At 48.4% G+C, this 22,388-nt stretch overlaps 1 protein-coding gene across 1 annotated transcript in view; it reads left to right on the forward strand.

Annotated features, from left to right (window-relative positions):
* The window catches only part of Prmt8 (protein arginine methyltransferase 8), an 84,345-nt gene that overhangs the window by 24,655 nt on the left and 37,302 nt on the right, over nt 1-22,388 (forward strand). The window contains exons 2-3 of the mRNA XM_038320364.1: nt 11,380-11,565; nt 19,948-20,103. Coding sequence (XP_038176292.1) covers nt 11,380-11,565; nt 19,948-20,103 — 342 coding nt within the window. The remainder of the gene's footprint in view (nt 1-11,379; nt 11,566-19,947; nt 20,104-22,388) is intronic.

Genomic DNA, 22,388 nt, shown 5'->3' on the forward strand with positions numbered 1-22,388 from the left:
CTGCTTCTTTGAAAGTCTGAATATTTTTGACTGGAGGTCAAACACTGTGGTCTTTTCCTATTGTTGTTGGGTACTGGATATTCTTAGATATTTTGTGCTGGGGAGTTTAGCAGTGAACCATTCTGAGCACGAATTAGGAGCTTTCTGAATTGGCTAGGAGGGACGAGAAGCTTTGCAGGCCCTGGGAATCACAGAAGATTAGTCACCCTGTCCCTTCAGGGCTTATTCTCCTGGTTTATTCACATCCTTCTTGTGGTCAGCCTTGGCAGAAAGTTAGGAAAACTCAGCAGAACGGTGCATGCTGAAGACTGTTCACCCGAGGACTTTCTTGGAGGAGCTCCAGACGTTTTGGTATCAGGTCCTCACCTCCATCTCTCTCAGCAACGGAGATCCACCCACTCTGCCTGGTGTGGACTCTCGCTGTTGTGCCCAGACAGTTCCTCCAGGCCATGTGCTGGGACAATCCATCTCTCAGGTGTCACCTTTACCATTGTAGGGTGTCCAGTATCATGAGATTGTTGTTTTTCTTTTTGAGACAGAGTCTCTCTACGTATCCCTGGACAGCTTGGAACTTTATTAGATCATATAGACCTTTATATAGATAAGAAGGCACGTGCGTGCACACGCGTGCGCACGCACACACACACACACGCCTCCTGAGTGCTGGCATTAAAGGTGTGCTCCACCACACTCCGTCTAAACCTTTCATTTCTTACATTTCATTTGGTTTTTAAAATAGGGATTGGAATCGGAATTGCCTGAGAATGCTTTTCTTTTTCCCCAAACATTCTAGTTTGTGTTGGCTATTATTCGATGACAGACTTTATTCCTCTCCAGCTTGTGTCAGTAATGTCAAGAACTATTCATATCAGATTCTTTGATGAAAGAAGTCAATTGCTCCTGCCGAGACTCCAGGTGGGAATATATTTACTTGGAGTAAATTAAGCTTGTTATGATGAGGTGGAAAGTTTCTGAAGAAATCCATGAAAACGGTGACAGCCTAAGTTTGTGTGGCTGTGGTCTGGGCCAGCCACTTGAGACTTCTGTCTGTCTTATCACAAATCACTGAGGGACAGCAAGGTAATTGCACAAGTGCTACCAAGTCTTATGACCCAAGTTTGGTCACCAGGACCCACATAGTGGAAGAAGAAAATCATCTCCTACCATTTGTCCTCTGAGATCTCTGCAGGTACACCATAGCAAGCATGGTCCCCTCTTAAAACAAACACAGACAGACAGACAGACAGACACACATACACACTAAAATGTGGTAAAAATTAATTGGTCAGGTATCATAATGTACCTTTAATCCCAGCACATCTCTGTGATCTTAAGGGTAGCTTGATCTACATAAGGAGCTCCAGGCCAGCCAGGGCTGCATAGTTAGATCTTGTCTCATAATATAAACAAAAAATCAAAACAAAAGCTCCAAACCCAAAGAAAATGAGATTCAAGCTATCAGTGTCATGTCCAAATGATAGGGCTTGAGGGTGTGAGGAGCCAGCTCCTCGATGAGTCTGCAGTAAGCCTGTGCCTGAGCTACTGGAGGGTTCAGGAAATGCCTAACAGATGCGCTTGAGTCTGCACTTAAAGCCACTCGTAGTCTGCAAGGCTGGAGTTGTGAGTCTCAGCCAACACCAGCTGCAGTTCTAAGATATTTTCTTCCCCTGGAACTTCCCTGAGATGAGGCACTTCTGGTAGGAAGCCCTGAGTACTGTGGGCCCTCCAAAGGGACTGAGAACATCACTAGCCTCCTTTGAGATGATGCTTGGTTTCCTCTTTCTTCCAGCCACCTTGCTACCTTCTCAAGAGAGTGTCTGTTTTCTAGTTTCAGGAGGGAGAGGGAGCCTCCTCCACTTTCCTTGGATCAGGCAGAGATCATGGATCTCAGTTAGCCGAAGGGATGGGGTCGATATTTCATTGACGAAGGGTTGTGCTGACCCACTGAAGCGTAAGTGTTGTGCCATCAACGCGTCATTGTGTCCAGTGTTGCGAGGGAACCAGAGACACACGGAATCTGTTTGCACTGTGAAATAATCCTTCTGGACTGTCTGAGCGGTTTCCTTCTTGCAGAAGTGACACCTACAGACATGGCACAGTCGTGACTAGCTTTAGACCAGCAGGTGCCTTGGGCTTTCAGGATGAAGCAGTTGAAATTCAAGTGGCCCAGGAGTAGGGGAAATGTCTGATTCTGGTGGTGGCCTCTTCCTAGAGATAGCAGTCCCCCAGAACTTGGGTAGTTCAGAGACTGGTGGGAAGTGGGATGGTGAGTGGAGTCAATGCCTGGAGAGAAGACACCATAGGGTGTGTGTATGTGTGTGTCAAACAGTTGTCAAAACAGCACACAAAAGGCAACTAGGGACATTGTGCCCAGTGCTGCTGAAGGGCCCAGGGTACATCCAAAAATAGCACCTTGGCGTGGAATCACGTGCCCAGAACTGGTTATCTCATGGTACCCAAGCCACATTTGACAATTTCCTCTACCTGCTGGCACATCCAGAGTCTTTTGTCACCCTAGTGGCCCCAGGGAAGGAACAGAATACATTATTATTACAAAGAAGGGGAGGGGAAGGGGGAACGAGTAACAGCTTGGGTGTAGTGGCATGATGGGAGGAGATCCTCAGGAACAGAATTCACAGGTGTGTGTGTGTGTGTGTGTGTGTGTGTGTGTGTGCAAGCAGAAATCAGACAGAGACAGGATAGCGCCTTTTGCTGATGCCCCAGCCTGAGGGGACCAGAGTCAGGAGCGTGACTGAAGTCTGGAGGTGAAGGAGCCCCCTAACTCCAGCAGGGAGAAGGGTGAGAGGAAACTGTAAGTGGGCATCTGCCATAGTGGCAAAGGGGAAGACAGGTGATCAGCAAGGCCATTCCAGCAACAGGAGGGAGAAAGGGGAGGGGAGTCCTGTTGCTTTAGGGAGGGGAGAGGGAGGAGGAAGGGATGCCTGGGGAATTCTGCTTTATAAGCCTATTGAAGAGGAAGAGCCAGGAGCCAAGCATCCAATTAACCTGACATCATTTGCAGCCCAAATATCTGAGGATATAAGAAGAGAATTTAATATGTGGGGGCTTGGGAGAAGAAGTGACTAAGAATGGAAAACAGCCCCAGTTTATTTAAAAAATAGGTCAGGCCCAACAAATCCAGGCGATGCTTTCCCAGGAGTTACTGATCCAGGAGACAGAGGGAGGACTGTGTGGGAGCAGTGTGGTTTTGATTTGAGGCAGGCATTGCTGTTGCACCACAAAGAGACAGCCAGGGGCTGACAGGAAACGCTGGGACACAGTGCGCAGCACCAAGGCTGCCTTCCAGTTACACCGCAAGGGCTTCTAGTAGTGGCTGTGAGTCAGTCAGGGATCAGCCCAGGCCATGCAGCCCCAGTGTGGTGGAACCTGCCCAATCTCCAGTCACCTACTGCAGAGCTAATGGGCGCTCTAAAACCTTCAGCTCTCTCTCTCCAGGGTCTGCGACTGCTGTGGCCTTTGGTCAATGTCAGTAGCAACTAGGTACTGTCCAGCTTCCATGTTGAGGGCCATGTACGAGCTTAGGGGCTCACAGGGGCTGAGGAAGACAGGTAACCATACTCTACATGGTCAGTGCCAGCATTCATAAGCATCACCCCCTGGGAGTTTGACAATGAGTTCTGCTTCTGGGCTTCAGGGCCTCAGACCTGCCCTTGAAGGTCCACAGGGCTGATAACTAGAAATTAATCTAAATCACAGCACAGGTTTGCTCCTTCAGATCCATGCTCCCTTGCCTCTTGGGAAAGAGCAACCCAGACAGGAATTCAGGGCCAATGGACATCCTACCACTTTCTCAGAGACGGATAGTTCATTTTTAGCAAAACGAAACTTTAAAAACATCACCAAGAATTCTTCTTAGCTAGTTATACTTGACTATGGTTGTTTTACTTTTTTTGCTGTTTTTATTTTTATTTTTTTCCTAAGAGTTGTGGTTCCATGCCATGCTGGGTAGGAAGTACCTGGAGGGACCAGCAGTTCTCAAACTGGACAGAACATGGGAATTTCCTGGGAACAGTCTGAGCACAGACCACTGGGTCCCACTGGGGTCCTGGGGCAGTGGTCTCTGGTGTTCTAGAGGCTGATGCTGGTAGTCCAGGACCCATGCTCCAAGGGCCACTTCCCTTTGCCCCCGTCTCTCCATGATACCACCTTGTTTAGTGCATTGGAGTGGGAGTGGCGAGCGGTGGGAATGGATGGGAAAGAAGGGCTTCCGAAAAGGGAGCCTAGAGGGTGTTTGACTCCAAGGTCACAGGACAGCATGTGCAGAGGGATGACTGGCAGTAGGAGAGGGCCATGTTCCTGCCTTCAGGGCTGAGGAAGGATATCTGGGGTGGCTGTGCCTAAGCCGCCCCTGTAGTGGGAGCACAAGGGGGACTGCTAATGAACGCTCTGGAGCAGCTCAGGGAGCCAATGACCAAGTGCGAGGAGACAATAGTAACACACAGTGATCGCAGTGCCCAGACACAGCTGCCCCGGTCATCGCCCCTGGTTCTGGCAGGGAGTGAGACCCACCTACTAGAACACTGCTTCCATCCAGGCTCACGGACCACAAGGCTTCTCCACCAGGATCCAGGGAGTCACCCTGCAGCCCAGCTGTCAGGAAACATGGGTGCGGGATAGCAGATGGGAGGATGCTCTCTGGCCACCTGGAGCTGAACACATTCTTGGAAGCTCCCTATTTCCAGTACAGTCTTAGGAAGTTGGAGTGGCCCCAAAACCCAGGGTGAGAATGTTCTCCCTTAGACCTCTGGTACCCATATAATGGCGACAGATGTTGTTAATGCAGTCATAAACATAACATAACTGTACACACTTGTTTATGCCATTGTCAATAACACAGCTACATCTCAGATCACAGCTTTGGAAGTGTGTATGGCATGGCGACAGGGTGCAGAGGGTGTCTGTGAGGATTCTGGTGGCAGGGCCAAATGAGAGGATGGGCAAGGAGAATGAGGCAAAGGCAACCGGGAGGGAAGACAGGAATGAGATCAACCCTCACCCCCTCCCGTGGGGCCTTATCTTCCGCAGTACACTTCTTTCCTTCGGTGGCAACCCCAGGCTGTATAGGAATGTAATGTCAGAAGCTCTCTTGGCATTTGGAGACCAGAGCAGGAGCTGGCTCCCATAGTGGGCCTCTGTCTTCAGGGAGAGTCTTAAAGCTTGGCCTGGTGCGGGGAGGAGTCATTTATAGCACAAGGGCTCAGGTCGGCTTTGACTGTCGGCTACAGAAAAGACTGGCAGCTCTCTGTCCTGTCGCTGGTCTTCCTGTGCCCTCTGACCTGTCTCCATGCCTTTCCTGCTTCTTGCAGTCCAAGTTCCAGCTCACCCTAGAAAGATCTCTGTCCTTACGTGGGTCTCAGTTTCTCCATCTATGACCTGAAATCTGCTGCGGATTTTCTTTAAACCTAGAAATCTCGGAGAAGTGGCTACCTGGATCTTCTGACGCATGCTCCTGAGCCAATCACTGCTTTTAACCTTGTTTCTGCCCTGAGTGCTGGGCCTTCCTTCTGAGTTAGCTTGCTCGGCCGAGACAGCAGCTGTGTTAGGCATGGCTGGGCTGAACCAAGCTGGCTATAGTGTCAATGCTGATGGCAGATGCTCTTGTTGCTGATTGTCAACAAGGAATATGCTTTGTCGCTGATACTGGTTTATTGCCAGGCTCTGGGACTTGCTAGCTCTGGACTCTGGCCAATAAATAACCCTAGCACTCAAGAGCTTTAGGCCTTTGTTTTGTTTTGTTTTGCCTGTATGTTTCAACACCTTGTCGTGTTGTTATGCCTTCACCGAGCAATGTTTGCAAAGCACTCAGCAGAGTGGGCCTTCAATCAGAGCTAACTACCTTCCCCAAATCACCTACGATCTTTCTCCCTTTCTACGCTGAGATGGGGTTAGGTTTAAATGTTTCTATCCCATCCCACCTGGGGAGGTCCTACCCTTCCTTGAAGGACCAGTGCAGAATTTCTTCCCCAGAAGCCTTCTTCTTCTTGACCTTGGCAGGCAGTGGGCATGATTTTCTGCACATTGGGATCATAAACTGTGTGGAGAGACTTGCAGGAAATTGAGCATCTTAGATGAGGCAGAGATAAATATTTCAGGGCCCTTTCCATGAACTGGGGCCCCAGGCCTGGGTAGGACTAGATGGGGCCACTGTGCACAGATACTTTCCTCGAGCAGGACAGCCATTGCAAGAGGCGAGGTCAGAAATAGAGGCTGGATTGGGTTCCATTCCTACTGGAGTACTGTGTTGGAAAGCTATCCATGGTGGGAGGGATTCTGGGTAGAGAGGCACCCTGGAGCTTAATGGGCACAGCTCTGGAGGTGCTGATGCTGGCAGTTAGTTGGGCTCCACACCCAGTGTACCTGCTAACCCTCTTCCTGACTTCTCAGGCATGTTTTCTACTAAAAAGTTGGAAGACTTCCCTGTCACCGCTTTGATTCTCCTTCCTAGGGAGGAGTCAGACCTTCTGACCTTACAGAAGTGACCACCAGGACTGGAGGCCTATATTTCTCCAGTGTTTCCAGAGGCATGTGGGCAGGCAACTGAGCCAGCTCCCTGGCCAGATTCCCAGAGAGAGCCGTCATTTGTGGCTGATCCATCTTCCTAGAGTGGTTTCTGCATTCCTCCACGGACCCTTCTGTCTCATGTTTCCTTCTTAGCACATACACAGTGCCCCGTAGCTCGTCAGGTAACTGTGGAAGGCAAAGCATCACTCCCTACTGCCTGCTCACCCTCAGCCCCCAAGAGAGGGCACACCTCTTGGGTTACCGGCAGAATGCAGCTCTCCTCGGCAGGAGGCTTCTAGTCTTCAGAACCAGGGCTAATGTCACCTCTTGGTCTTATTTGCCTCCCCTAACTCATGCATCCCTTTGTCTCACGAGTGCCCTGGTGGCACATGACATATACTTGGCTGTTGGGAAGAGACCCAGGGAACCTCATAAAACAGAGGACCTTGACTTGGCATGATGCTTGAAAAAACTAGGAATGGTCTCTCTTTTAACTGTATTTAAATAGAGTCAATATCGGTGGCAACTGGATGTATAGAGGATCCTTGAGATTTTTTTTTTGGGGGGGGGGGGTGACTCTAGGCTGCTTTCTGAGCTCATTGTCATTACCCAGGCTGCAGGAAGGAAGACTTTGCCTTCAAGTCTCCTCTTTGAAGTCAATGCCTAGGTCACATGTTCCCAGAAGAAAGGCAGTCTGAAGACCCATCTTCCCTCTCCACTGTATCCCTGTTCCCATGTCAACCCCCTGGGTCCTCCAAGCCCACTCAGGTCCGTAAAGGGTGGTTAATGTGACCCTTCTCCCAGGCATATCCACCATCCTTCCACTGTGGTCTCTCCTACGCAAGCCCTTTCTTCACCCCATCCTTCCAATGGCTCTCAAGACAGAGTCCCAGCCTCAGTTTCCCTCCAGGGGTCTGGAGTTGCATTTTATACTCTTTTGCAATATTAGCTTTTGCTCTTCACAAAAGTGGCGCCAGAAAGAATTAATTATTCACGACCCAATACCCAGGGACAATTGCTGCCAATTCTGGTGCCTTCCCTGAATCTCCTCTCTCCATGCACCAGCATGAAGAGATTTTAATTAAGACATAAGCGCACAGTCTATACTCCTGTGTGTCCTGCTCTACCAACGGTTTATTGTGCTCACACGCTTGTGTTCTTAAAGACTTTCCCTACATTTGTAAGGGCTGCATAGCATTCTATGACAAGGTGTTCACCATAGGCTGTAATCAATTTTGTCTTGTGAGCCATCTAAATTGGCTCTTGTGTTTTGGTCATCATGAAATTCACAGAGCTATGTACTTAGGACGATAAATGGCCCTCTCCTGGTGTTAAATTTAAAGAAAACAATTGTGGGTTAAAGGATTTGTGCTTTTTAATGATCTTAATAAATTTTTACCAAACTGCTTTCTAAAAAGTCTTGACTTAATTACATTTCCACAAGATATGGGAGAAAGTACCTCCTCTCCTCTTCCCCCACTCCCTTCCCCTGCCCCTCCTAATCTTGCAAATGAAGAGACTGATCATTTTGAGGGATAAGATAAGGTTTTGTTCTATTTTAAGTTTATCTGATCTCCAGTGAGCCAAACATTTACGCTGAGTGTTAATTTGCCATTGGGTTTTTTTTTTTCTTTCACATAACAGATGAGAAACCGCAGCATCCCCATTAAGCTGGGGTGTGAAGTTCCTGTTTTGTCAGCCCTGGCTTCGTGAGCACACATTAACCTCTCCTCGCCACACGTGTTGGGGTGTGCCTTTCCATTGTGTGAAGGTGTTTATTGACTGGAACTACCTCCATATCTGCTTGCTTGACATCTTTTCTTACAGGGTTCGATGGCATTTCAAACTCCACACATCCCATCATTCCCCACCCCAGCTTGCTCTTTCCACTGATGTGCTGATTTCTGTTAACGTCACCACCATTTTCCTACTCACCCAGGCTTGAGATGTGGACAATGTCTCAGATTCCAGCTTCTCCCTCGTCCCCCATGTTCTGCCAGCTGCCAACCCCATAGGTTCTATTTTTGTGCTGCACTGGCAGGCAGCCCCTCCAGCACCCTGGGGGCTCAGGTGCTCATTATTTCTTGACTTAACTTTGAACATAGTCTCTTAAATTCCCCCATGGACACTTCTTTCTTCTTTGCCCCCTCCTGTACTCTATGCCCACATTCAATTTCCAAAATCAGTGTTCAAACTCAGGGCCCTGCATACACAGGGCACTTCTCTCTATTGTCTGCGGTAGTTAATTCCGCCCTCTTAGCCTGATCATGACCTTCTCTCAGCCGAACCCTCTGCTGTCTCAGCATGCTCACCTCCAACAAGTTCACAACCTTCCCACCCCCTGTCCTCTCTGCTCAAAGCACCCCTTCCTCTTAGAATTCCCTCTTGTCACCTCTACCTTTCAAAATCCATTGACAAAGCTCCCTCCCCGCTCATGGCTTGATAACTCTGCTAGGATTCCTTGACTCGCAGTTGAAGGGAATTCACCTCTTGATGTCTGACTCTTTTGTAGCGTGTGTTTTATTGTAGCTTCTGGTGAGGTTGCTAGAGGTCTAGGAAGCGGAGTCTCTGGGGGACTCCTCCCCCCAGGACTATTTCTTCTACGCAGGGCCTCTCAGCGGCAGGCCTTCAGCAGCTGTCTCTAGAATTCAAAGCAACTCTCAGTAGCTTAATGCTTGTGAGTTCAAAGCTACTGTAAGAAGGGCAGGCCTGTCAGTCCAGGGTAAGAGTCCAAGTCTACTCTGCAGAAGACTGAGCTGGACAGAGGAGTGGCCTCTGGGACAAAGCACCAGCCATGATCACCCCCTTTTCCTCGTGACTTACAGCTATTTATTCAATGCCCTTCTCTAGTCCTTGGTCAGGTCGTCCATCCCTTTGCCTCATGCAATGTGTGACATGTGGAAGTTACCTCACAAGTTGACTGTTGAGGACAGAAAACCAGGGAGTTCCAAGGAAGACCCTGTCCTTGGACTGAGAGTTGAATGATAGCTGGAAGCCCCCTGACCTTGTCACACAAGTTCCTATACCAGCTAAGAGTTTTTCTCTCCTTAATGTATTTAAATGGAGTCAATACTGGGGTCAACTGTGTGCACAGGCGTCTTCAGCTCTGGAGGTGACTCTGCAGCCTGCATGGGAGTGTGCGATTGACACAGTCTATTTTTAGCCTCCCAGAGACCGTGACCAACATCCCAAGTGGAGGGTGGGTACACCTGCAGCATTATGATGAGGCAGCCCCACTTGCCAGCCAGCCCCCCTCTCCTCAACCCAAAGGCTTGTGTTGCTAAACTGGGAAATCTGTCGTTTCCTTGGGGCAGCAGCCGGGATGCACCTTAAGAACAGGGTGTCACCTCTTGCCCCATGCAGCTCATTCCTGTCTAGTCTCAGACACAGGGTGGTCTTGAGGCTGTGCCTGAGGTAGGAGGGAGGGAAGGTATCACTTGTATTTCCCCATCTGCTCTGTCCTAGGGGCTACCTTTTCCCTTGACTGTAAGTCTGAGTTGACCTAGCTTGTGGAGAGGTAAATTAAGACAGGACAAGGATATTATATATGTATATAATCTATATGATCCAGATGGTAGTAATGATACTAGCAACAATAAAGAAGCCTTTATTATGTGTATACCATGTGGTTATCTAGTGCTGAGAGAAACTGGTGTTAATGCCTTGGTTCTTGCAGAGAGGTCTCTCTCTCTCTCTCTCTCTCTCTCGTGTGTGTGTGTGTGTGTGTGTGTACATATATGTGCACATATTTCAATCCCAGGGGTCAACCTTGTGTTATTCCTCAGGAGCCATCTACTTTGTTATTTTGAGGCAGGTTCTCTTACTGGGTGTCAGGGTTCACCCATTAGGCTACACCGTCTGGCCAGCAATTCAGGGATCCCCCTGTCTCCACCTTCCCAGTGCTAGGATTATGCCTGGATTTTTACATGGGTGCTGGGATGAAGCATGATTAATAAAAACTCACAGACAGATATTGGGGTTCAACTTGAAGACCAGAAAAAGCAAACCAGTCAGCCACTGACTCTTACCTCAACCTCAGTCCGAAAATGTTGATCCTCCCCCTAGGAAATCTCAGAGTGAGGCTGAGAGTTGCCTCTTCCCGTTTAATAATTCTCTCTAGTTCTGGGATTAAGGGCATGCATCACTACCTCCTGGTTTCTATGGCAAGCTAGTGTGGCTACTGGGATTAAAGGTGTGTCATTGCTGCCTGGTCTATAAGGCTGGCCAGTGTGGCTGTTTTACTTTTCTGATCTTCAGGCAAGTTTTATTCATTAAAATACAGATGAAATGGCACCACACTGGGGATTGGGTTCATGCTTCCCTGACAGGCGTTTATGCACTGAGCTATCTCAATGACTCCTTGGGGGATTTCATTAGGCCCTGTATTTATCAAGGAGAGAACAAAGATGTGGTGGTGGTATGCACAATCCCAAGGTCACACAGCCAGGAATTGGGACCGAATCCTGGAATCTTGAAATTTATAGGCAAATGGATGAATCTAGAAAACATCATATTGGGTGAGGTAACCCAGACCCAGAAAGAAAATATATGTGCTCATTCAGAAGTGGCTTTTAGACATAAAGCAAAGAAAAACAAGCCTACAATTTACAATCCCAGAGAACCTAGACAACAAAGAGGACCCTAAGAAAGACATACATGGATCTAATGTACATGGGAAGTAGAAAAAGACAAGATCTCTTGAGTAAATTGGGAGCATGGGGACCTTGGGAGAGGGTAGACGGGGAGGAGAGAGGAAGGGGGAGGGTGTAGAAAAATATACAGCTATAGCTCAATAAAAACAATAAGAGAAAGAAATCTCTGAGGCAGGACTAACTTGGGTCCCTTCTCTCTCTTTAGGTGAGCAGTGCCCCCCCTCAGCCCCCTCAGCCTGTCATCCCAGCCAAGCCTGTCCAATGTGTCCACCACGTGTCCACACAGCCCAGCTGCCCAGGACGGGGCAAGATGTCCAAGCTGCTGAATCCCGAAGAGATGACATCAAGGGATTACTATTTTGACTCGTATGCTCACTTTGGGATCCACGAGGTAACACACTCAGCTTGGGGACCAGTGGGACAGGTGCGGCCCTGTCACTTCATTCTCGTTCTCAGAGGTGACAAAGAATGTTTGTCCAGCTCTCTCCCACCTCAAAGTGAACCCTTCTGGTGCCCCTGAACCCTGACCCTCTCCCCCTTGTGTGGTTCCCTTTGGGACAGCCATGGCCAAGGCAGAACCTGGAGCAGGTGAGTAGGTAGAAGTGGGTGTTTGTGCATTCCACCTATAATCCCAGCACTTGAGAGCCTGAGGGGGAGCTCAGAGGACTGTTGACAGTTCGAGACCAGCCTGCACTACATAGCGGGCTGCTGGTCAGACTGAGTTACAAAGTGAATTGCTATGCAAAATGAATGGCAGCGAGTTGGGGGTGGGGCTACTATGGGATGCTTTGAGCTTATATTTTACCTTCTGGCCCTGGGTCCGTCTCTAACCACCAGTCCCAGACATCCTGGGTGGCCTGCACATCACTGATGCTGACAAGGAGTTGAAGTACTTGTAGCCGATGCACTGAGGCTATCCTGCTCTCCTGGAGGTAGTGATACCTATTAATTTATCCAAGGGGGCATCTCCAGGGGAAGAACCAGGGTGAGATCTTATAGACAGGACCCCCCACCTCTGATGCTCTGATTCCATCTTTGCAGTTCTCAGGTGAATACTCAGCCCCCTTCCCAACAGAGAAGCCTTTTGTCAGCCCCCAAACAGAAGCAAACCTCGTGGCGATTAGGGGTACAGGATGGAACTTCATGCCACACCTTATTATATAATTCCCTAGCAGTGTCCCAAACTGCCCCCAAAGCAATGAGCGTTGGCTTCCACTTGCGGAGTGCTGGGCATGGCTCTAGTTGTGACCTACATGCCATTTTCATTTGATCCTAGTAAGAATCCATGAGAAGGATATCCCCACTATCCCTAAACACAGGGAAGAAAGTCCTGGGGGAGGAGGTGGTGTTTACTGGCTAAGGCTCCCGGCTGTAAGGATGTCTTTGCAAACCAACTCCTGCGGCTCCCTGGCGATGGGACGATGCCGGAAGGTCTGCTTCCATCCAAATTGCCAGGCTGCTGCCAGGGAGGTTTTTAATATCGGCAGTCAGCGGTTTTGAGTTGTGAAATGCTTATTGTGTACTGGGTGTTGTTCCAAGCAGTTTGGACTATTGGCTCATTTGCTTCTTGGATTAGCCTTATGCTGTTATTGCTATTATGGTCACAGGTGATCCAGGGCCTTAACAACCAGCCCAGCCCTCATCCTAGCCTTGTTCTGCATGTGACTAGTGGAGACAGCTAGGAATTCAACCTTACCCATTTTGGCGCATGGACTTCATTCCTAACTGCCCCGTCACACACCTTTTAAAATGTTTCCTTCCTCTGTACTCCCTGATCCTCACATAAATCTTAATGGTTGAGTGGACTCACCTGCTTCTGTTGAATCCTTGGTGGCCTCTGTGCAGGCAGAAGGTAAAGGTGAAGAGGTTTCTCATTCCCTTTTTAGGATCAAGGCCCCTGTCTTGCCTAGTCTAGGGAGGTTGGAGGTTCTCTGTGTTGCCCTCTGCATAAATGGTGTGAGCTTGGGACTGTGGGGGCGGGTGGATTGAGAACCAGGATTCTTTACCAAGGACCCTGGTCCTGGAGGGGCCAGATACCTGTTCAGGAATGTGGGTGCTCCCTTGCACCATCCTTGGCCCTGCTTCCTGTCCAACATTAATCTGTGCTAACGCTGTGCATACTCTATGCAGCAGCAGGGAACGTGACAGCATCCGTCCTAGAGAAAGGGTACACCCATGCGGTGGGCTCTAAGGGCCTGTAGTTCTGGTTTCTCTTCTAGGCTGACACTTGTGTGTTTTAGTTAATATACTATGGCTGTGGAGAGACACCATGACCAAGGTAACTTACAGGAGAAAGCATTTAATTGGGGATTAAATGCTTATGGTTTCAGAAGGTTAGTCGATGATCATCATGGTTGGAAGCATAGCAGCAGGCAGGCATGGTGCTGGAGAGAGAGAGAGAGAGAGAGAGAGAGAGAGAGAGAGAGAGAGAGAGAGAGAGAGAGAGAGAGAATGAACCTGGCACGAGCTTTTGCAGCCTCAAAGTCCACCCCATGACAAATTTTCTCTGACAAAGCCACATTTCCTAAACCTTCCTAAACATTCCACCAACTGGGAATCAAACTTTTAAATACATGAACAAATGGGGCCATCCTCATTCAAACCAGCACACTTGAGAACTATATCCAGAACCCCAGATGGCTGGGCCTGCCTGAAGCTCACCCACTGGAAACCAAGCACACTGGGGACAGTCTTCCCTGCATCTCCACATTGACCCCAGGAAGCCCCCCTCTGAGTTCCTGGGCTAACCCCAGGCCCACAGCTGCCTACAGCGCAGCTTTCCTGGGCTATTTTTGGTCTCTGTAATTCTTTCAGGACTTGACATCCCTGCCCTCCCCGCTCTACACACACACTGTGACCTGGGGCTTGCAGATGTTGAGGCTTTGTGTGTGTGTCTGTGTGTGTGTGTGTGTGTGTGTATGTGTGTGTGTGTGTGTGTGTGTGTGTGTGTGTGTGTGTGAGAGAGAGAGAGAGAGAGAGAGAGAGAGAGAGATGCGGTTTCACTATGTAGCCAGGTTAGCCTTGAACTTGTGGCAGCCCTCTTGCCTCAACCTCCTAAGTGCTTCCTAGCCTGGTTCTGCTTAGTTTGTTGGTGGGGACCAGCCTCGTGACTGGCACGTGAGGGTGAAAGATTGGCCTGACTCTGCTTGGGAGAAAGCCAGCAACTAAATACCAGACCAGATACCCTCAGTCAGGTGTTTTAACAACAATAACAAAAAAAACCCTAAATTTATTTGTGCCATAGTGCAGACTAAAGTCACAGGTCACACCTCTACCCACTGCCTTAGCAACCTTCTCATGGGGAAGTGCTTCTGCACACCTATGTTCAGTTCTTTAGTTGCTGCTGCAGGCCACCTTTAGACCCAGCTAGGGGAGCATACAGGTCTTTTAATACAGGTGTGCCTAGATGGGTGGCCTTCACCCCTGTGACTGGTCTCCAGGATCACTGAATATGAAAGGAGATAGGGGCCTGGATGGGTGGAATGAGGCACTCTGTGCAGAGAGACACTTCCTTACCTCTTGTGACTTAGCAGCAGGGACCTGCTCATCACTAAAACTCTCACAAGGATGCTCTGCCTAGATGTTCCAGGCAGGACCTCAGATATCCAGAGTGGGTAAGCTGGCCGCACGGTGGTCCCCTAGCTATCAATAGGCTACTGAGAGCTAGGCTGAATCACAGTATGGGTGGATGGGCAGAGCGAGATTATTCTATAAATATAGACAAGATGGGTTGTAGCAAGGGGGCTAGGCAATATATATATATATACATATATATACATACATATATATACATATACATACATACATACATACATACATACATATGGTCTTTCCATCCATGGCTTCACCTAGAGAGGATGCAAGAGGGCAGGGCCAGGAGAAGGAGACCATGACCTTCTGGCAGAACCCAGAGTGGCTACTGTGGGCTTCAAAAGAGAGGGCAGCCTCCAGGTCAAGAGGCACCTTGAATCTCAACATCTGTCTGCTGGTCAGAGGGTGCCTGCCTGTGTGGCCTGTCAGCTGGCCAGCACATGTGTACTGAGCATCCTTCTACAAGGTCTGCTAGGTACCTTGCTGGGGGAGCCGACTTTCCCCATTAGCCTAGCGCTGACACTTGTACAATTTTCTTCATTTGCTTAACAATCACACCAGCCCTAGAAGTAGGTGCTACTGTGGCATTATTCCTCAGATGAGGATGCGGAGGCACCAGACACTCGATGACAGGCTGTGTCAGAGAGCTTAGCCACCGTGGAGGTGGGGTGCGGGTGCAGTGGTTGAAGCTCCAGCCTCTGTGTGCAATGGTCACGTGCTCCGTAATTTTGTCTTCTAATTTATCGAGCATGTGCGTGTGGCATGCCCTCGCCTGTTCTGGGGACAGGGCCTTGCATGCTTGTGGCACTGGGATCTAGGGATATCCTGAAGAGAAAGTAAAAGCCAGACAGGAACTCAGTCCAAGCTCCGCCCCCCTCTCCCCCACTCGCACCTTTTTAACATTGAAGCCGCCAGCCCTGGGGCAGCAGGGGAGGTGGAAGCTGGCCTTCAGAGTAGTTCTCCATTCCTTTTCACCTTCCAGGTCTCAAGAGAATCTTCTCTTTGATCCATTGTAACTAGAAGCACAAGAGAAAGGATTCTAGGTGCTGCCGTGCTGCCTGGTTAAGGGGCGGCATCACCATGGTGCCCGTGCGCAGAGCTCTGAAAGTATGGATGGAGACCAGCAGGACTAAATAGACACAAGGACAAATGGCTGATCGTAGGCTTTTCTCTTTGGTAACGGAGAACACCAATATATTTAAAAGACCAGTGAGAATGTAGGAAGTTGGCGTTCCACAAACAATCTGGCCTCATGTCTCACAGAGTATTGCATCCCCAAGCTTCAGTGATGCAAGCTTTTTCAAGCGCATGTGGAAACAGTCATTGAGGTGGATGCTGTGCAGGGTTCATTAGCTTTCCATTCCTGTGACAAAATGCCCGAGATAATCAGTTTACAAGAGGACAGCTTGATTGGAGCTCAGATTTAGAGGTTCTGATCACAGATTTGTGGTCTAAGAATTTGGGCCTCGCCGGGCGGTGGTGGCGCACGCCTTTAATCCCAGCACTCGGGAGGCAGAGGCAGGCGGATCTCTGTGAGTTCGAGACCAGCCTGGTCTACAAGAGCTAGATCCAGGACAGGCTCCAAAGCCGCAGAGAAACCCTGTCTCGAAAAACCAAAAAAAAAAAAAAAAGAATTTGGGCCTCCCCGGGAGGCAGTAATCATGGTGGCCTCAGAGCGGTCTGGAAGTGAAGAACTAGGAAGGGATAGAAGTCTCCAATTGTCCCTTTCAGGGACACCTTTGATGATCCACATTCCTTATACTAGGCTCCACCTATTAAAGGTTCCACTGCCTCCCCTAGTACCACAGGCCTGGGACCCACCTTCAACACTGGAGGGTTTGGAGACCCTCAGGTCCAAACGGCAGGCACCGTCACTCAGCAAACCTCACTGAACAGCAGAAGACTGAGACCACACAGTGTGCTCACTGAAGTGAATGAGACCCAGGCCTGGAGGCTTCTGCCTAACATCATGGTTACTCAGGAGGCTCAGGCAGGAGGATCAAAAGTTCAAGACCAGCCGGGGCTACAGTGAGTCCCAGGGCAACCTACACAAGCTGGTGAGATCTTGCATCAGGATAAAGGGTGGGGAGGAAAGGGACTAGAAAAAGCCAGTGTTAGAGTAACGATCTAACCTGTGTGAGACCCTAGATTTAATGCTAGCACTGGAACAATCAAAATTAAAAACCAGAACATCTTCAAATGGTTCGAAATTACTCTTCCTTATAACCCATGTGCATGAGAAGAAAACATGAGTGGAATTAGAAAGCATTCCAGACTACGCAGCTCTAAGAGCCCAACACATCAAAATTTGTAGAATGCTATTTAAGGTATATTTACAGTGGTTCTCAACCTGTGGGTCGTGACCCCTTTGAGGGTCACATATCAACTGTCCTGCATATCAGCTATTTACATTACAATTCATAACAGTACTGAAATTACAGTTATGAAGTAGCAAGGGTCACTACAACAGCAGGAACGGTATTAAAGGGTCACAGAGTCAGGAAGGTTGAGAAGCACTAATTTAGAAGGAGATTTATCACTTCAAATGCTTCTATTAGGGACAAAAGTAAAAACACGAACACCAAAACCCAAAAGCAAAACTTTCACCTTACAAAACTAGAGAGTTAAGGACACACAAAGCTCAAGTCAAAGGAAGGAAATGATACAGATGGAACAGGTCAACTAAAGAGAAATCAAATGGTAAAGAAAACCATCAGAGCCGAAAGTTTTGAATTTAGTGGCACACATTAACTGTATAAGGTAACTGATTTCACCGTGACAGTTTCATACTGAATACTGCTCATTTTAATCTCATTTACCCTGATCACCTCTTTTAGTGCCCCCCTCGATCCCAAACCACCCCTTTTTTCCTTCTACATTTTTATAAACAACAGGATCCTACACATGAAAGAACATACCGGTAACTTTCTGAATCTGCTTATTGCGCTTAGCGTGATGATCTTGGGGGTTTTTCCAGTTTCACTCATGCGGTGCACTTTCTTCTCATTTGTGCGTGAGTCCGTACGGCCCCATTGTGTAGGTACACGCTCAGGAGTGGGGTGGCCGGATCGCATGGCAGTTTTACTTGCAGGGTTTGGAGGACCCTCCATACCAGTGACTGTTGACCACACTGCCTTCAGCTCCCGCCAATGGGTTCTCTTCACCTTTGCCAGTGTGTTTGTTGTTGTTTGTTTGTTTTCTTGACAGTAGCTTTGCTGACTGGGGTGAGAGAATCTGAACATAATTTTGCACTTCCCTGATGACTAAGAACGTTCATTTTTTTTTGGCCTTGAATTCATTGGACATTTTGTCTTTCTTCTTTGAGAAGTATCTGTTCAGCTCATTTGACCATTTATTGATTGGATTATTTGTTCTCTTGGTTTCTGTAGTTATTTATAGATTCTGAATATTAATTTCCTGCCAGATGTATAGCTGGCAAAAGTTTCCTTCTACTCTACTGCTTCCTTGGCTGGGAGAAGCCTTCTCATTTCATGCAATTCCATTTGTCAACGTTTTATTACTGTTCCTGAGTTACTGAGCCCCTGTTCAGAAAGTCCTTGTCAATGTCTATTCATCAAGTGTCCTTTTCTAAGCTCAGGTCTTGCCCATGAAGATCATGGAGCCTGTTTAGTTAGATTTTGTACAGGGTGAGAGGTAGGAATCAGTTACCTTCATCTGCATGCAGATAGCCAGTATTCCTAGCACTGTTTGCTGAGAAGCTATCTTCTCTCCAACAGATACCATTCCTCACTTTGTTGCTCTTCATGGATTTCTGGGTTCTCTATTCTATTCCTTTGTCTGGGTGTTGGCTTTTGTACCAGCCCATGCTGGTTTTGCCCAGGCTCTTCTGTAGTAACTTGAGATAGGCATATGACCCCTTCAACAAAGCCCTTTCCACTCAAGATTACCTTGCATTATGTTCTTCTGTGCTGCCATCAGGATGTTAGGTTTGGTTTTCCTTGTTCTTGGAATGTCATTGGAATTTCAGTGGGGCTTGTGTGAAATTTGCTGGTTACTTTAATGTGGCCATTTCCATAGTAGTTCTCCCATGAGAAAATTCTCATTTTCTGGTGTTTTCCTGGGTTTCTTCCCAGGGTTTGGTAGTTCTCATTGCAGATGTCTTTTCTCCTAGTGCCACGTTCCTTCCTACACATGGAATTCTGTAAGGCTATTGTGAATGAGATCAATTTCTGCATTTCATATTTATTATTGGTGTCTAGAAAAGCTACAGATTTTTGCATGATGATTTTATACTCTGAAAGTGTTTGTCAGAGATATGTTTTTCAGAGTCTTTAGTGTCTTTCAATAACAGGACCGTGACTTCTGCAAATGGAAGTCAGCTTGCTTTCTCATCTCTGTCTTTTAAATTTCTCCTCTCTTATTTCCACTCTAGTTAAGAATTTAAGCATCATTCTGAGTAGGTGTGAAGGAAGTGATCACTCTTGTCTTATTCTCGAGTTTTAGAGAACAAGTTTTCAGTTTCCCCATTCAGCATAATGTGGCTGTAAGTTTGCTGTGTGTAGATCAAAAGTTAGGTTTCAGACCAGTTAAATTAATAACACTAACCTAGACAGAGGAGAGAGAGAGAGAGAGAGAGAGAGAGAGAGAGAGAGAGAGAGAGAGAGAGAGAGAGAGAGAGAGAGAGAGAGAGAGAGAGAGAGAGAGAGCCCGCACCCTGAAAAGGTGATCTTTATCTGGAGTCATATAGGACATACAATTAAAACCAGTGTGGATTCCTAGAACTAAAATGGCCACAAGTGAAAACACAAAAGATACAAAGTTTCTAAGATGAGAGGCGGTGAGAGCTGGCGGAGCTGATGCAGGCTTAGGGAGGACGACAGTCTGATGATTCCTTCTTGGGTTGTGCTGTGGTGCTGTGGGTGCTGTTCTGATCTTTCCTTTTGGTTTTAGGCAAACTGGAGCAGGTCTGGACACAACCTTCTTTTCTTATACCTCTCCGCTCTCTTTCAAGTGGACCTTTAAAGCGGGCTTAGTTTGGAATGAGGCATGTGACCTGCACGTCCTACAGAATCCCCATTAACTACCAGTGAGGTTATAGGGGTTCCAGAAGGTGTTACAGGGATGATTCGATTTCCTGTGTCCCACGTGTGCTCCCGTGACTCAGGTGTGCTCCCTGATGCCCGAGTCTCCTGACTGCAGCTTTCTTTTCCTTCCACTGCAGGAAATGCTGAAGGATGAGGTAAGGACACTCACGTACCGGAACTCCATGTACCATAATAAGCATGTGTTCAAGGACAAAGTGGTGCTGGATGTCGGGAGTGGCACAGGAATCCTCTCCATGTTTGCTGCCAAAGCAGGGGCCAAGAAGGTGTTTGGGGTAAGCATGCTACCCTCCCTTGTGTTGACTTCTGCAGAGTGGTCTTTGCCTCTGACTTCCTCTGGACCTTCCTACAAAGACCCACCCTGGTCCACTATCTCTTTTTTGGTTTTTGTGCTGTGCTGGGGATGGAACCCGGAGCCTTGAGCATGTTAGGCAACTACTGTCCCACCAAGCCACCTCCCCAGCCCCAGCCCATCTCTCTTGCTAGAGGATCAGAGGCGATGAATCACCATGCAGTTCTAACACCCTCACTGCTATCACCATCAGCACCACTACCATCAGCATCACATCGCCATCAAGAGCAGCACCATCACCATCGCTGCGACAGCCTTCCTTGCTTCAGGCTTCCTTCTCTCCAACCTCATCAGCACAGAATCCTGATGTCACAGATCTCAGTGGTCTTGAGGCCGTCTGGTGATACTACACTGTCCCTTCAAGGGCAGAGGCCTAGATTAGTGCCAGCCATGATCAGGCCGAGCAGGGGACAGCAGTCTCTGGCTCTTGAGTCATCAGGGGATACAGCTAAGTTGCTGCCAGGGCTCCTGCTTGGTGCCTCTCAGTGGTAACTTGGCATTGTCTGCCTATTGTAAGTGTCTCTGGCCCTGCCAGGTTTTAGCCAGCTTCTTTCCCATGAGCTCATTTCAGTTGTTCCTGCTTCAGGCTTCCTCTTCTACCCCTGTCCACTCTGCTGGGAGGTAGGGAGATTAAGGATAGGAAGTGAGACAGGAGTGCAGCAGGAGGTGATAGGAGGCAAGAAGCAGAAGCTAGTAAGACTTGCAGGAAAGCTAGAAGAAAGGAAATAGAGTGGAAGGCGAAGAAGACAGAAGCAAGTGATGAGCAAGAAGCACAGGGAAGAGCAGGAAAAAGAGACGAGGAGCCAAGGTGTACAGCCTGGCCGGTGGGCTCCCCACGGTAGGTGACCCCTGTGTTTGACGTACTTGGACTCAGGTCACCCTTGAAAGGGATTGCAACCTTTCTCGCCCCCAAAGGTGGACAGTGGTTAAGGCCACCAGAAACCCCTCAGGGACCCCCTGCAATGATTTCTAAAGTCCTCCATGTCAGAGAGCCAGGTAAAGTGGCAGAGAGGTCTCCAGAAATGCCCCTCAGCTCCCAGCACCCACAGCACATTCTAAACTTCTAGACCCTGGGATGGGTCTGGGTCTCCAACCATTCCCACGAAGCCCTGCTCTAAGCTGATGGTCAATTTATTTCTCAAATAATTTTGCCCTTTCTTAGAGATTTGGGGATCCTGAAAAGGCTTCCACACACAAGCAAACAAATTCCATCAAAGGAAGAATCCACAGAAGGCCGTTGTCAGCCAGCTTTAGTTACTGTAAGAAAATGCCTGAGACAATCAATTTCAAAAGATGAAAGGTTCCGTTTGGCTCACAGTTTCAAAGGTTCCACTTCATGGTCACTTGGCTCCTTGGCTTGGGCCTGTGATGAGCTATCTCATTGCCGTAAGAGCATGAGGTAAGTGAAGGCCTCACTTCCTGGTAAGGAAAGGAAGGAAGGAAGTGAAGGGCTTATAATCCTAATATCACATTCAAGGACATGCATCCAATGACCTAACTTTCTCCCACCAAGCTCCCTCTCTTAAAGGTTTCACCAGGCTACTAACACCAGCGGGCTGATGACTGAGCCGTCAACACGAGGGCCTTCAGAAAACATTTATGCAAATCAGCTCAAGGGTTCAGAGTTGGCTGTATGTGTACCTCAGTAGAAGGGACTCTTAAGACCAGTCCTGAGAGCTGTCCTGAACTTCCTGTTCAAGAATGTGCCAGCTTTACCCTGCAGGACTTAGTGATGAGATTCAGAGGGACACTCATGGTGACTCTAGCCTAGCTCTGCCTTCTTTCCCCCCAAGAAGAGCTTAGTCCGTTCTGCCTTTTCCCCTTCCCCCTCCTGCAGGATGGTGAGATTAGCCAGCTACTCTTTAAGCTCCAGCATGGAAACAGGGTCTCCACAGTGGAGGTTTGATCTCTAGGCAAAGTGGTCAATTTAGTAAAATGCCGCTTAGCCACCCAATGAGAGGATCAGATCCTAGTTCTCTAGCTATCACGAATTTAATGTATGGCTGTGGCTAAGACTACGAAACTCTCGGAACCTCAGTGTTTCCATCTGTTCAGTTGGTTCTGGTTCTAGAGAGGTTAATTTTGACTCAGCTTCAGAGGTCTTGGTGCATGGTTGTCTGTAGTGAAGAGGCGAGCAGGTCTGCATTTTGTCCCGCTCGGTTCCCGCACGGCTAGCTTAGCCCCGGAAATAATAACACGGAAACTATA

Source organism: Arvicola amphibius, chromosome 2, assembly GCF_903992535.2.
Source record: "Arvicola amphibius chromosome 2, mArvAmp1.2, whole genome shotgun sequence".
NCBI classification, from domain to species: Eukaryota; Metazoa; Chordata; class Mammalia; order Rodentia; family Cricetidae; genus Arvicola; species Arvicola amphibius.